The sequence below is a fragment of the Odontomachus brunneus genome, unplaced genomic scaffold, assembly GCF_010583005.1.
Source record: "Odontomachus brunneus isolate Ranch 3 - 2012 unplaced genomic scaffold, Obru_v1 Obru_scaffold_165, whole genome shotgun sequence".
In the NCBI taxonomy this organism is placed as follows: Eukaryota; Metazoa; Arthropoda; class Insecta; order Hymenoptera; family Formicidae; genus Odontomachus; species Odontomachus brunneus.
The window spans coordinates 535,816-548,129 of NW_022639615.1; the positions used below are offsets into that span (position 1 = coordinate 535,816).

At 36.7% G+C, this 12,314-nt stretch overlaps 2 protein-coding genes across 2 annotated transcripts in view; one reads left to right on the top strand and one right to left on the bottom strand.

Moving 5' to 3' along the window:
* The window catches only part of LOC116851081 (splicing factor, arginine/serine-rich 19-like), a 164,387-nt gene that overhangs the window by 15,473 nt on the left and 136,600 nt on the right, over positions 1–12,314 (top strand). The gene's annotated exons all lie outside the window — the stretch shown is intronic.
* LOC116851085 (chymotrypsin-2-like) lies at positions 677–3,029 on the bottom strand. Its single transcript, XM_032830125.1, has 7 exons — positions 2,864–3,029; positions 2,374–2,450; positions 2,122–2,216; positions 1,797–1,938; positions 1,575–1,688; positions 1,251–1,403; positions 677–1,014 (listed from the first exon to the last, which is right to left on the bottom strand). Exons 1-7 carry the CDS (start codon positions 2,910–2,912, stop codon positions 871–873), a joined length of 774 nt encoding a protein of 257 aa, XP_032686016.1. The 5' UTR covers positions 2,913–3,029; the 3' UTR covers positions 677–870.

A 12,314-nucleotide genomic window follows, 5' to 3' on the forward strand; every position in this document is an offset into this window, starting at 1 on the left:
CCAATCTACACACCCAATATCTAGTAACTCTAAACTTAGAATTCAAAAACCCAAAAACTTGTAATATATATACTTCAGAATTAGTAAACTATCCGCCATTTGTAGGGAGAAAGTGAGTGAGTGAGAGAGAAATTGCAACGCATACATGCTTTATTTCAGTCTTACAACTTTTTCCTCATATCAATAGAACCTCACTCCCATTCACGTCACCCCTGAAAATGGCGGATAAAACAGATTAATCAAGAATTATACATGCTTTGCCTCTCATTAGAAGATCTTTAACTCTCACTCTATAGGATGTAGATTTTTCAAGCCAAAAGTAATTTATAGTTTGCGAAACGAGAATAAAGGAACAAACGACTTCTAAGGAAGAATTTCTATGGAGAAACCTCCCTACAAACATAAGATCATTCAATGAGATGATTTGAGGTCGCTCTTCATTATTCTACACCTTATGGTCGAGAAGAGTACTGCTTTTCTTTAGCGAAACTTTTATAATTCGGTGATTAAATCCCAGTTAATTTGTAAGACTGAATTTGCGCGCAGATCCAATCTACGGTTTCTTCCGAATACCGTTGATTCATTTTAAATAAATTACGACCAACTGAATTAAACTTTGAATAGGGAAAATTGGAAAGTTATAGAATGCGACCTGGATCGATTATTATTTGATAAAATTTTTTATTACGTCAAAGAAATATACAATATTTATCTTATGAACTGATTTTTCGTTTAACCAGTGACACACACCTCGTTACGATATCTCGCTTTTTTGTTTTAAACTTCGAAAATAGCGTTCGTAAAAAATTACTTAATATATACAATAAAAGAATGAGATATGAATCGTAGCAGGAAGCGGATAAGACTGATTTAAACAGCGTGATTCTTGATCCAATCGAGGAATTGTTTAACTCGTGTGTACACAGTGGGGTAGGAAGTACTGGCGCAACCGTTCGCCCATGATACCAAACCGGTGAGTTTGCCACCAACGGTCAATGGGCCGCCGGAGTCACCCTAGAAGCAAAGAAGTTTAAAATTTTTTTACTGATGTGAGCAAAATTATATTGCGTGGCGAAAGTATTCGTGATATGCGAGTTGCACTCTGTAAATTTCGTTTCATGCTTTCTTTGTGTTGCTTCGAGCATACTGCATTTCACGTGCAACGTGTTAAGGGAGACTGCAACTTACGCATCGCCATGGTAAAGATATCACGAGGATGCGAACGAGTTTTGGAGGATGAAGAAACTTACGTGGCAGGATCCCCTCGAGGTGGTTGGGTCGTAGGCGCAAACTTGTGTGGTGTGGACGTTGTATCCCATGTTTCCGTACTTGTTTTTGCAGTAGTCCTGGTCAGCAATGAAAATGGCGGCTTTTTGCAGTTTGTTAGTAGTGGGTCCATTTTCCTATAATTTTGTCACAATACATAACGTAACTGTCACTCACGTACACGCGTCGACTTCTCCCGTGCGTTTCCACACGAGTAATAAATACTGAGTGATCGCGTATGATTATTAATCGTAGTCGATTTCCTAATAATTTGCATACGAAAGATACAGATTGAACTCAAGACTCACCCAGAGTCTGCCCCATCCGGAAACAATAGCTACGTCATTGGCTCCTACTTCGTCGTCTTCCGATGGTAGAGGAACTTTGGAGATGTATTCAGATATGACGAATGGATTTTTCACCTGCAATACAATCTCGATGTGAATATCCTTCGCTGAAGATAATGTTGTAAAGTTTGACGGGTGCAATTTTCTTGCGTGAAAAGAAGGAACATTCATATGCGGTCTTACCCTCAGCAGAGCGATGTCATTCCTCCAAGAATCTGAAGGATTATAACTCTCATGAGTGATAATCTCCTCGACTTCGTGCGTAGATCTCGGGTTGTTCAGGTCGACAGTGCCAGCGACGACTTTAATATCGTTAGCCGATTTACTGTAACATACAAATTTTATTGTATAAATTTGAATATTTACTCAAACATATATTTTTTAAGACGAATTAATATGAATGTCACAAAATACATAACAGCAAGATTTCTATAGCTTTAATGTAATGATATTTTGAATAATATTAGATAATTATGATAGGAGGCATGTAAAATAAATGATAACATACTCAACAACGCAGTGGCTTGCCGTAATAACATATTTCTCGTTTAGAACCGATCCGCCGCAGAAGTGGAAGTCGCTGTACGAGGTTTGTAGGGAAACCTATCGAGAGAATGGCATTACAGTATATGCATGATTTTAGAATAATTTAAGGTAATTTTAAACTTGCCCTTACAAATGCGCGCGACACAGGTGAACAGTTTATAATGTAACTTTTTATTATAATAATTAACGAATATGTACTTTTGTCAATGTATACCTGATACGGGATCTCGCCTAGTTCAGCATCTTCTCCGTTTACGATTCTGGGATCGATGAATGTCTCAAGAAACCTGGCTGCAAAGCCAATGACAAAAATTAACGGTGAAAGTTAAATGATTTTTCTAGATAAATCGAAATTCAAATTGAACAGTAACCCATTCTTCATATATATATTTGCATGTTTTCAAAGTAAATTAATAAATTTGGCCTATATATAGTCATTTGACAAAATGTAAAACTATGAAATACAATTTCCCCATTAATTTAATTTGATTAATATTTAATAACTGGATTTTTAAGATGTCGACAAAGGAGGACAAATAATGATTAAAGTCATCTGTTGAGACAATATAATTTGCCAAAATGAATTCTCTATCGTTAAACTACCCTTAAGATATAAAGGGAAATGTGTCAATTTTGTATTCGTTTAAATGAAAGCTTACCAATGTTAAATAAATAATTATTTGCTGGAGAAGGTAATCACTCACCTTGAGAAAGCGCGATGAGGCTCAGGAGAGACAAGACTATCAACGCCATGATTGTGTTCGATGACTATGTACGACACTGTTACAATCGCGTTAATACGCTGAATTTATATAGTCTCAAGTCAAACGCTTCCGTAAAAGGCAAACCAATGAGTAATGAGTTTTTTCGCAAATGGGAGATTAGATAAATCGATAATGGGATATTATATCGAGTATGTTTAATCAGAATTTGATAAAGACTGTTAAAATCAATTGACTTGACAAGAATATAATATTACTACAACGATATTTTACTTGGAATTTCTTATTTCAGTTAATCGCGATATTGTGAACTCGAATTTCATTTTATAGCCTTCTCGTAAAAGTATTCGAATCAATAATAATTATATTCAGTGCATCTTTTTATTCGCATTATTGCATTCTTTTTATAAGATTTGTGTAACTTGTATGACATCCAAACTAGGATATCATACAAGTTATACAAATAACATGTTTTCTTTCTGTACTCATGATTAGAGTAAGTAAATTAAATGAATATTAAAATACAAATTAAATAAATATTAGAATATAGAATACAAAACAAATACTGCATTATACATCTTAAATTAAAGCTACAAGTCAAAAATAGATTAAATCCACAACAGATGCTTCTATTGAACTCCGAAGTGCATTGTTTCTTTTATCATATAAACATTAGAAAAATAGGTCTTGTTAACTTTGCTTCGTGAAATGATAAGCGAGATTTGGGTTTTCCCGTATCTTCTAATCTGGTCTGATGAGTCTTCTTGCACTTAGCACAGTTTATCACTTAATTAAATGTGTAATCAGATCACAGTGTTTTATAATATAATCCCTGGAAATATTAAGTTTTTATGATTCTAAGATTTAATACTCACACAAACTCTTGTATATATAAATAAATAAATATTAAGTATAACAGTTTAATAACAATACTTTTTGGCATATTTTTTGCTGAAAAGTACACAGCTTTGTTAACATTTGGAAAGTGCTACGTCGGATAACAGATTCATTGAATTATTTTAAATATTACATTTACTGGAAATTCTCGCTTTTTGTACAAGCTTTCGACGCAGGAATGTTCGTATTGTCTCATGACAAACATGTGATAATAACAGAAAAGAATTCGTTGAGAAATTTTTCATTTCGAAATAATTATCTCGATGGTCCAGTTACGTGTACTACTAGGTAGAACTTAAATACGTCTTATTAAAAATCCGACGCTCGCGGCACCAATTTCGACGATGGCGTCTCACTCGAGACAAAGTTTCGACAATCCTAGTAGTCCGTAATTTTTACATTTTTCATCGTGGAATCCTGACGAGCCGTCGCATAGAGAGAAGCAGAGGGAGAGAAGGAAAGAGAAAGAGACGGAGAAGGATGGAAAGGGTGAAGAGGTGAACGATCGATGGTCCAGGAACGGCCGCAGGGAACTAATGTTTCAGGATTCACCTGAGACCGACGACCCCGTGCTGTGACCGTATAATCGGTCGTACAGATGATCAAAGGTTTAGCTATCGAGATCAACGATATTTTACGTGTGCTTACTGTATTATTCGTCTACACAAAGAGAATATTTTAGTTCCTTTTTTTTTCTTACTAATTCTTTCTAATTTTATTATGTTTTTAGTGGGAATTTTTTTATGAGTAGATTTTCAGTGAAGTATAAGAAATATAGTAAATATAGTAAATTTTGCTAGAAAAATACAACAGATTTCGTAAAAAATATGGCAAGCATTTTAATAATATGTTTTAATTCTTAAAATATAAATAGTATATGAAATGAAAGTATAATAAATTACTAGTTTAGTATATTATATAATAATATAATATATAATATAATATACTATATATAATAACTACTATAAAATTCTCTACGTACAGCTTATGTTAAATTTCGTGAATACGTGAGGGACGTGCCAGAGACGGTTTTTGTAATTAGTGTGTGGAATTCTTTAATTTTTCGACAAGTTTATAGTTATCAACAATGTTTATGACAATTTTTAAAATTATGTATAGTTCTGTGTCTAGCTATAATGTCTAGCTATATTTAGCCACGTTTTTTACTTTTATCGCCTGAGCAATCCAAATTCCTGAAAACATTATCTTAGTTGTTGTTCTTGTTTATCTTCTGATATTTCAATCTCAGATTAAGATTTGCATCCGGATATTATTTTAAATATCTAGTCTGATAAACATAATAAATTCTAAACATGCCAAATATTGTTAACATTTAGATTGTGAGAGCTCTAACTCATTGGCACCTTTAAAAATGATCAAACACGCTCGTAACAGATCTTATAAAGTCACGAGTTAAATTACAGGAATTTCTATATACATCCGATGTTTAAGCTGCATCGTTGTTGATGATACACGTCAAGTTTCTACCGTTATATCATGAGTGTTTATTTATACTGTAGAATTTACATTTAATCACGACGTTATCTCTGTTAGATCGTAGCTATATATTTGTCAGAAATGTTTGGCCCGACCGGGAAGTATTCTCGGCCATGCGTGAGACAACAATATCTGTTTAATAACACACACTTGAAGTGTACCAATGCATATCGAAAAAGGACTTCTAAATTGAACGTTACTCAGATAGTATTATCTTAAGTGTTATTTTAAGTATGTCATCTTATCTTCTTTCTCCCTTTCTCTCTCTCTCTCTCTCTCTCTCTTTCTTTCTAATTCCGCTTACTGCTAATAATTTTCGAAAATTAGTACTTGTTGGGATATTTTCGAAAATTATTTATACTAATATGTAGTAATTTTGCCTGCAATTTAGAACTTATTAATAAAAAATGTAGATGGCAACGATAGATATTTTAATTGGAACATTATCATTGTGTAAGAAGTTAATATGAGCTATAAATTAGTATGACGGTATCTGAGATGAGGTAAATGTGAAAGGAAATGCGATGCAGACGAAGGAAATTATATTATTGTGTCGCTTTATTCTTTCAGACTCGGCATGTAAATCTTCATTTCGCGAATACTCGCGCACAGAGACACATTACGAACGTATCTCGTTTGCGCGGGACGATTTATTTCCTTATGTCGGCAGAGTTTGCAGCCGCATGTATTATTCAGGAGCACCTCTTTCGGGATATCGGTTGTCGCGAGACCGCAGATGGTATAAAAGGGTCAAAGCTTGTCCGAAGAGAACAACGACGAGCGCTTTCTGCACGCGCGTTCGAGGGAATCCGAGAACACAGTTTTTCCTTCCGCGCGTAAAATCGCCAAGATTTTCAAACAAATCGTATGCTCTCAAAGAACGGGGAGATTTACGGGAATGAGAGGGAGGGAAGGACAGTGAAACACTGTGCATTTTTCCGACTCGTTGCATATTATTTATGCTGAAAACCCGCTTACATAAATTCCGTGTTACAAGCGCGCGAATTAAAATACCATCGGAGACTCCGAAGTAACGAACGACCGTATTGTGCATTCGCCGATACGTGAGCATACATTTCATCGGAATTAACACCGCGTGTGAATAAAACGCGAAAGTGTTATTTTAAGTTACTCGCCTCCGAAAGATAGAACGATAAAGAGCGGCATAAATAAAGAACTCTGCATGTTTCACAAGAAAGATAGACGGCACAAAGAGGCGACTGTTTGTCTCGATGCATTATTTCGCCGCGCGAATCCATCAGCGATAGACCAGCGCGAATTAAGGTCGCGTTGGTGATCGTAGCTGCAATTGCAGCGCAGTAAATATGCTTATCAACTGTCAGAACGTCGTGTCTTAGTTACGGAGAGATAGCGATTAACTTGACGTTATTTCGCGATTTTCTTAACAATTGCGCGATTTATCGGGGTACGTTGAACTTTGACAATGCACTCTCGAGCTCTCAAGCGATCTCGACGGAAATGGCTTTAACGCGCGTCGTTCTTTCGCTCTTGCTCCACACTCTCGGCTTGCCGTCGGGGAAGTAACAGCAGCGGCTGTGTTACGACGCTATGCGCATGACCCGCCGCGAGATAAAAGAGCATCGATTGCCAGGTTGTGTAAGGCCTCTGATCTGTCTCGTGTCGATGCCACTAATTAACGCTCGGCGTCACGGTCGTAATTTTATTTCATTTACAATTTTGATACGGCGCATACTGGTCTCCTCTTTACTTTTTTGTTCCATCCTCGGCAGCAGGAATAGTGTGCCCGCAAGATTAAATTCTTCCTTTATTAAAACTGCATTAACTGACAATGGTGATCTTCAAAGTGGTGGTTTATCTGCTCCTGAATTACTTATTTAACTAATAACGCGTTAATAACACTGAACAAATGACTTTTTTATTTGCCTTAAAGTCTGATATTTTTTGTAGGTTTTTAGTAGGCTGAAATCTGGATGTAAAATGTCTCTATTTCGAGAAAGGGACATGCAAGAATTCTTGAAATCTTAACGTGATAGAGATATTTTGCGCCTTCATTTTCGTGTTCAACAGTAAAAAATCTATAAGAAATAATTTTTTTTTATTTTCTACAAAACATAATATTCAAATTTCAAGCAAATTTGGTGTTGCTTAATATAATTGTCCGAAACGTGTGAATCGACCAGTCAATCAATAAATGTCCGATTTATTAGATTTACAATTCTGCGTTTTACGATACGTACGGTTTTGCACGCGGCAAATTTTCGGTCGCGCATTCCTGAATTTACCGATCAATACTGTGCATTTAAAAATACGCAGAGAAGCGTTATTGGCTCGCTCGAATTGCCGATACATGGCGAAAATGTCGAGTTGTGCACTTTCGAGGCCGAGTTACATCGCCTCTTTTCGAATGATAACTGAGTCTGTTAGTTCGACTAATATAGACGATCGATAGATTTATTAGTGTTTGCCACAACTGTACTATGTATATTTATTGAAGTAATACAACATTAATTTCGCAGCCGTGGCCGGTGCGCGAGCAAATAAAAGAGTTCGCGGCAAATCAACAAGTATTTCTTCGCGCGCGGAAACCTTTGTTAGCGAATTTCGTGCTCGCTCGACCGTCGAGATATTGTTTATAACGCGGCTGACGAGATAATACGCGACATTGAAGTCGTCTTATTACAGTTGGCGCGCTAACGGCTGCCGGGCTGAACGATGCTTTTTAATGGCTCGCTTAAAAAGTTACGAAACGTTGCTCCTAATGTAAGCTGTACCGCGATATCGTATAACGCCTCCGTAATTAGTCAAACACAAATTACGGCTGGCACGTTCATGGTAAGTTAGCATCGCTACGGTACTAAGTTAATTGCCGTCAGGGCTGTCGGCTAGATTATACGAATAATCATGACCGCGTGCGACAGAGAGCTAATCATATAAACGGAATACGGCGTAAAGGATTCAGTCAATTTTTTTATCGTCCAATTGAAATTGGAAGAAGAATTTTTGGTAAATACAAGATTGTCAGGACGAATCACACTTGTCTTTATTGTGTATTTTCTTATAAAAATAAAGAAAATATTAATAAGATAAAGATAAAAATAATTATACACAATACACACACACACACACACACACACATATATTTGTATATGTATATATAGACATATATGTATATAGACATATTTGTATATGTCTCTCTATATGTTTCCTATTAACTTTCCTATTAATCCTTTTGACTGATCTGGATCAAATTTTGCAATTACTCTTAAAAATCCTGCGGAAAATATAGGCTATCGTGAAATCTAGACACCCATCCTGATTTCAGCCCTTTAATCCTTTTTGATAGCCAGGATAATACCGGGTAGTTTAAATTAGTACAGAATATCGACCGAATATTATTTTTAAATGGACTAACAAATTTTTGTATTTTCATTTTTTTATTTTTTTAGATTTCTGCATAATATGACTTAATAATACATATTAAGTTTAATTCATCAGATAATAATTTCATCTCACGAATACTGAATTGTTTATTTCATTTTGTAGTCAATGGCTAATTATTATATATTGCGAAATTACCTAAGTTAAATATAAATTCTGTTATTTATTTATTCTTTGATTGTAGTTTTACCAGATTAGGTTATAAAGAAATTATATGATTAACTACTGCTGTGATACGATATATATCTGTTGCGCTTGGTTACGCAATTTAAACAAATAACCGATAACGCATTGATGGTGCTGGTATGGTCAAAGATAAAAGAATTTTTTAACTCAATAGACAGAACATGGCCGATATCTACCTTTTTTTGCGTTGTTCTCGATAGAGCGATAAGGCAATCCTTAATCACTGGGATTACGGATATCTTTCACCCAAATGACACAGATACACTACGGGAAACCCGTCTTTATTTTTCAGAGATTAACTATTAAAATCATTCCTTCTGAGTTCCTCTAAAGCCATATCTCTTCTTCTATAACAGTAGGTAACGAATGTGTAGTTATTTCGAATCTGCATTGTAGGGAAAATTTTTATTTGGAGCATTCGCCCTTGAGTGTGCGTAACAAAGTGGCGTCTTCGAAATCTCTCCTGACGCATCTATCACGGTGCGATGAGCGAGTCGTATACTGTTTTTATCCAATTAGGATAAAGTAGCCGTCAGTTAATGTGGCGTATCTCAAGGGGCGTCATAACCCATTACCGAGGCACCTGGTTGAGTGACCTTTCGATCGATGTAGCTGGACAGATGCGAAACTGCATCCAAGGCGACGTTGGCTCAGGTCCAGATACTTCGAAAGTCTTGTACGTGCTGATAATGCTGCGGGGGCATGCTTTCTTTTACGATGCAAAGTTAAACGGCACGCTTTTAAGTGGCCGCGTAGTGTTCTGAATAATTTAGCGTTAATTTAGATCTTTAAATCTCTCGTCTTGCTACGCAACTCTAAAGTCTTCACGTCATCTTTAAACGCATTACAGCGATATAAAGCTCCGTAAGCTAGAAACGTAAAATCAGCGTTACAGCATCACGTCAGCTTTAATTAGTAAGAAGTTGTATTTCAACGTGTGTGCGCGATATTCATATATTCGACATCCAATTTTCGAATTTTCCACGGAAGGCGCGGCGTTTATTGGAAAACTCGTTTCGCAGATTGCACATTGCGGACATATATGACATGTGATATAAATGAAAATATCTCCAAAAATTTTCCTCCATGTAGCGAGGTGCAGTTGTACATGGTATTCTGTCGGGAATTTTATCATGTCGTGGCTCCCGCAACGTCGTCCTATCAGAGATGACGAGATGCAAGATGTATTGCGCGCATGTGTGTTTGTGTGTTCACTGATATTTGAAAATATAAAATTCTACACGTATTCCCATCTTCCGTGATATCCGCGTGGAAGTAGAAAATAATGCCTCTTCATTCATAATAATATGCAAATCAAAGTACGGAATTACGATTTATGAAGAGTGGCCATCACGCCACGTAGGAAAGTGAAAGATTTTTGTGTCGCGGCCAAGTTTTATAAAGAACCGAATACTCGAACTTGGAGTAGACGGAAGTTCGCCAGCTCTTGGCATTTGTACACTTCATTCCAGCGAACAGCTTCGCGATGTCCCCGCCGGATTCGGTTGTCCTAGGGAGGCGCCATCCTTCTTTATCACGAAATCTTGACAGACAGCCGCGAGAACGACGCCTGGATTCCAAGGTAGGGGTCGATCGATCCTCCCCCACCTAATGGAATGCAGTCTGGCTTATACCAGTTAAAATCGAACTGCCGAGCGACAGGAAAATAATTACTTTGCTTGGCACGAAAAGCTTCTTTGTGCGGACATTAAGATCTGTTAATTTCCACAAAACAGAATACGATACCGTATTGAGTTGATCGCTGCATACTTAACATTCCTGGTTTCCTGTCGTATGCAAAAGATGGGCTTGAAACTTCCACGATCCTTGGTCAGCGGAATTTTGACTTGGAAGTTTCGCTCTTTATCGCAGTATCCAGCAACCGTGGTGGCGAGGTAGGAGTCGATCGATCCTACCGAGCAAGAAGCGATATTGAGAACCACTGTTCCAGGACTTCACCTGCGTCCGACGACCCCACATCCGGAGTTTCTCATCGATCATGCAGGTAGCGAAACAGTCCAATCCACGTGTGCGATCCTGCGCTCGGTTAGTCGACAAACATAGTCCTGAAACTACACAGAATCCTGAAACTACTCCAATTCATCAATGCAGCTTCATAGGCTGGTGATTAAAGCCTCTCTAAAAATAACACGCGTCTAATCATGAGCTGTAATTATATCTGTGCTATTTCTATCGAAGTGGACTGTGTGGTTTTTGTGATTGCGAATCATGATTACACGTAAAGATTGATTCCAGATAATCTCTTGTGTATGTTTTATTGAGAAATATAATTTTAATAGAGAATCAGTTTGAATAAAGGACGTAAATCTTAATCTGACGAATGTTGAGGGAAGGTTCTGGTTTAGTGGCCGGAAAGTAAATTTTTAGGATTTTTTCTCAAAGAAATGAATAAAGATATCGATATAAGGTTTCAATCATACATTATTTATCATTGGTTTAAGTTTAAAAATTTATTGTTTAAAAATTGAAATTCCGTTCAGATTTTCTTTTTGTGCTGAATGTAGCCGGATAGCGTTACGATAAAAATGTTTTTTAATAAAGTAATTATTCTTTTATACTTAAAACAATGACAACTAATATAATAGAGACCTTATATTGATATTATTATTTGTTTCTTTGAAAAAATTCGTAAAGCATATTTTTCGGCTATCTAAATTCCCCTTTGAAATAATGTATCTTTCGATATAATTCCGTATTTTTCACAGAGAGAACGTCAAAGTGCCTGGACTATTTTCATTAATTATAGAAAGAGAGTAATCGTTGTGTACATAAGTCGGAACGTATGCAAGTCACATCCGTACGTAACGCATTTAGGAGAATTAAAGACGGCGTAAATCCGGGCAAACAAACTTGCGGAAACTTCTTGCACCGTAATTCTTAACAATTATACGTTTTACTCGAGGGAGTAGGAAGGCGTGTGCGAAAGTTGCAGTGCAGAAGCTTACCGCAGGAAATATGAGAAATTATAAAACTGCTTTTATCGGAATTGCAGATAATTGCACGTTTTACCTGATAATCACTTGAAATGCAGGCGTTTATATTCCTTATTTTGATTGCTGATCTCTGTAAGTTTTTCTTTCTCATATTGCGATGTTGTTTGTTTTTCGATCTCGTGTTCATAAAAGTATGCGACGTCTGTGGCGCCGAATAACGTAGCGCAGACGGAAGACGGGGATTTTCGATATCGCTTTCACGACGTCGTAAAAGCAAGGGCTATTGACGCGACGTGTCGTCCCTCCGCAAACTACTCCCCTATTCAATTCGGATTTGATACCTCGCGAATCTTTTAGCGATGCGTTCGTTAAATTCTTACTTCTTCCTTCGCGAGATAGATAGATAGATAGATAGATAGATAGAGAGAGAGAGAGAGAGAGAGAGAGAGAGAGAGAGAGAGAGAGAGAGAGAGAGAGAG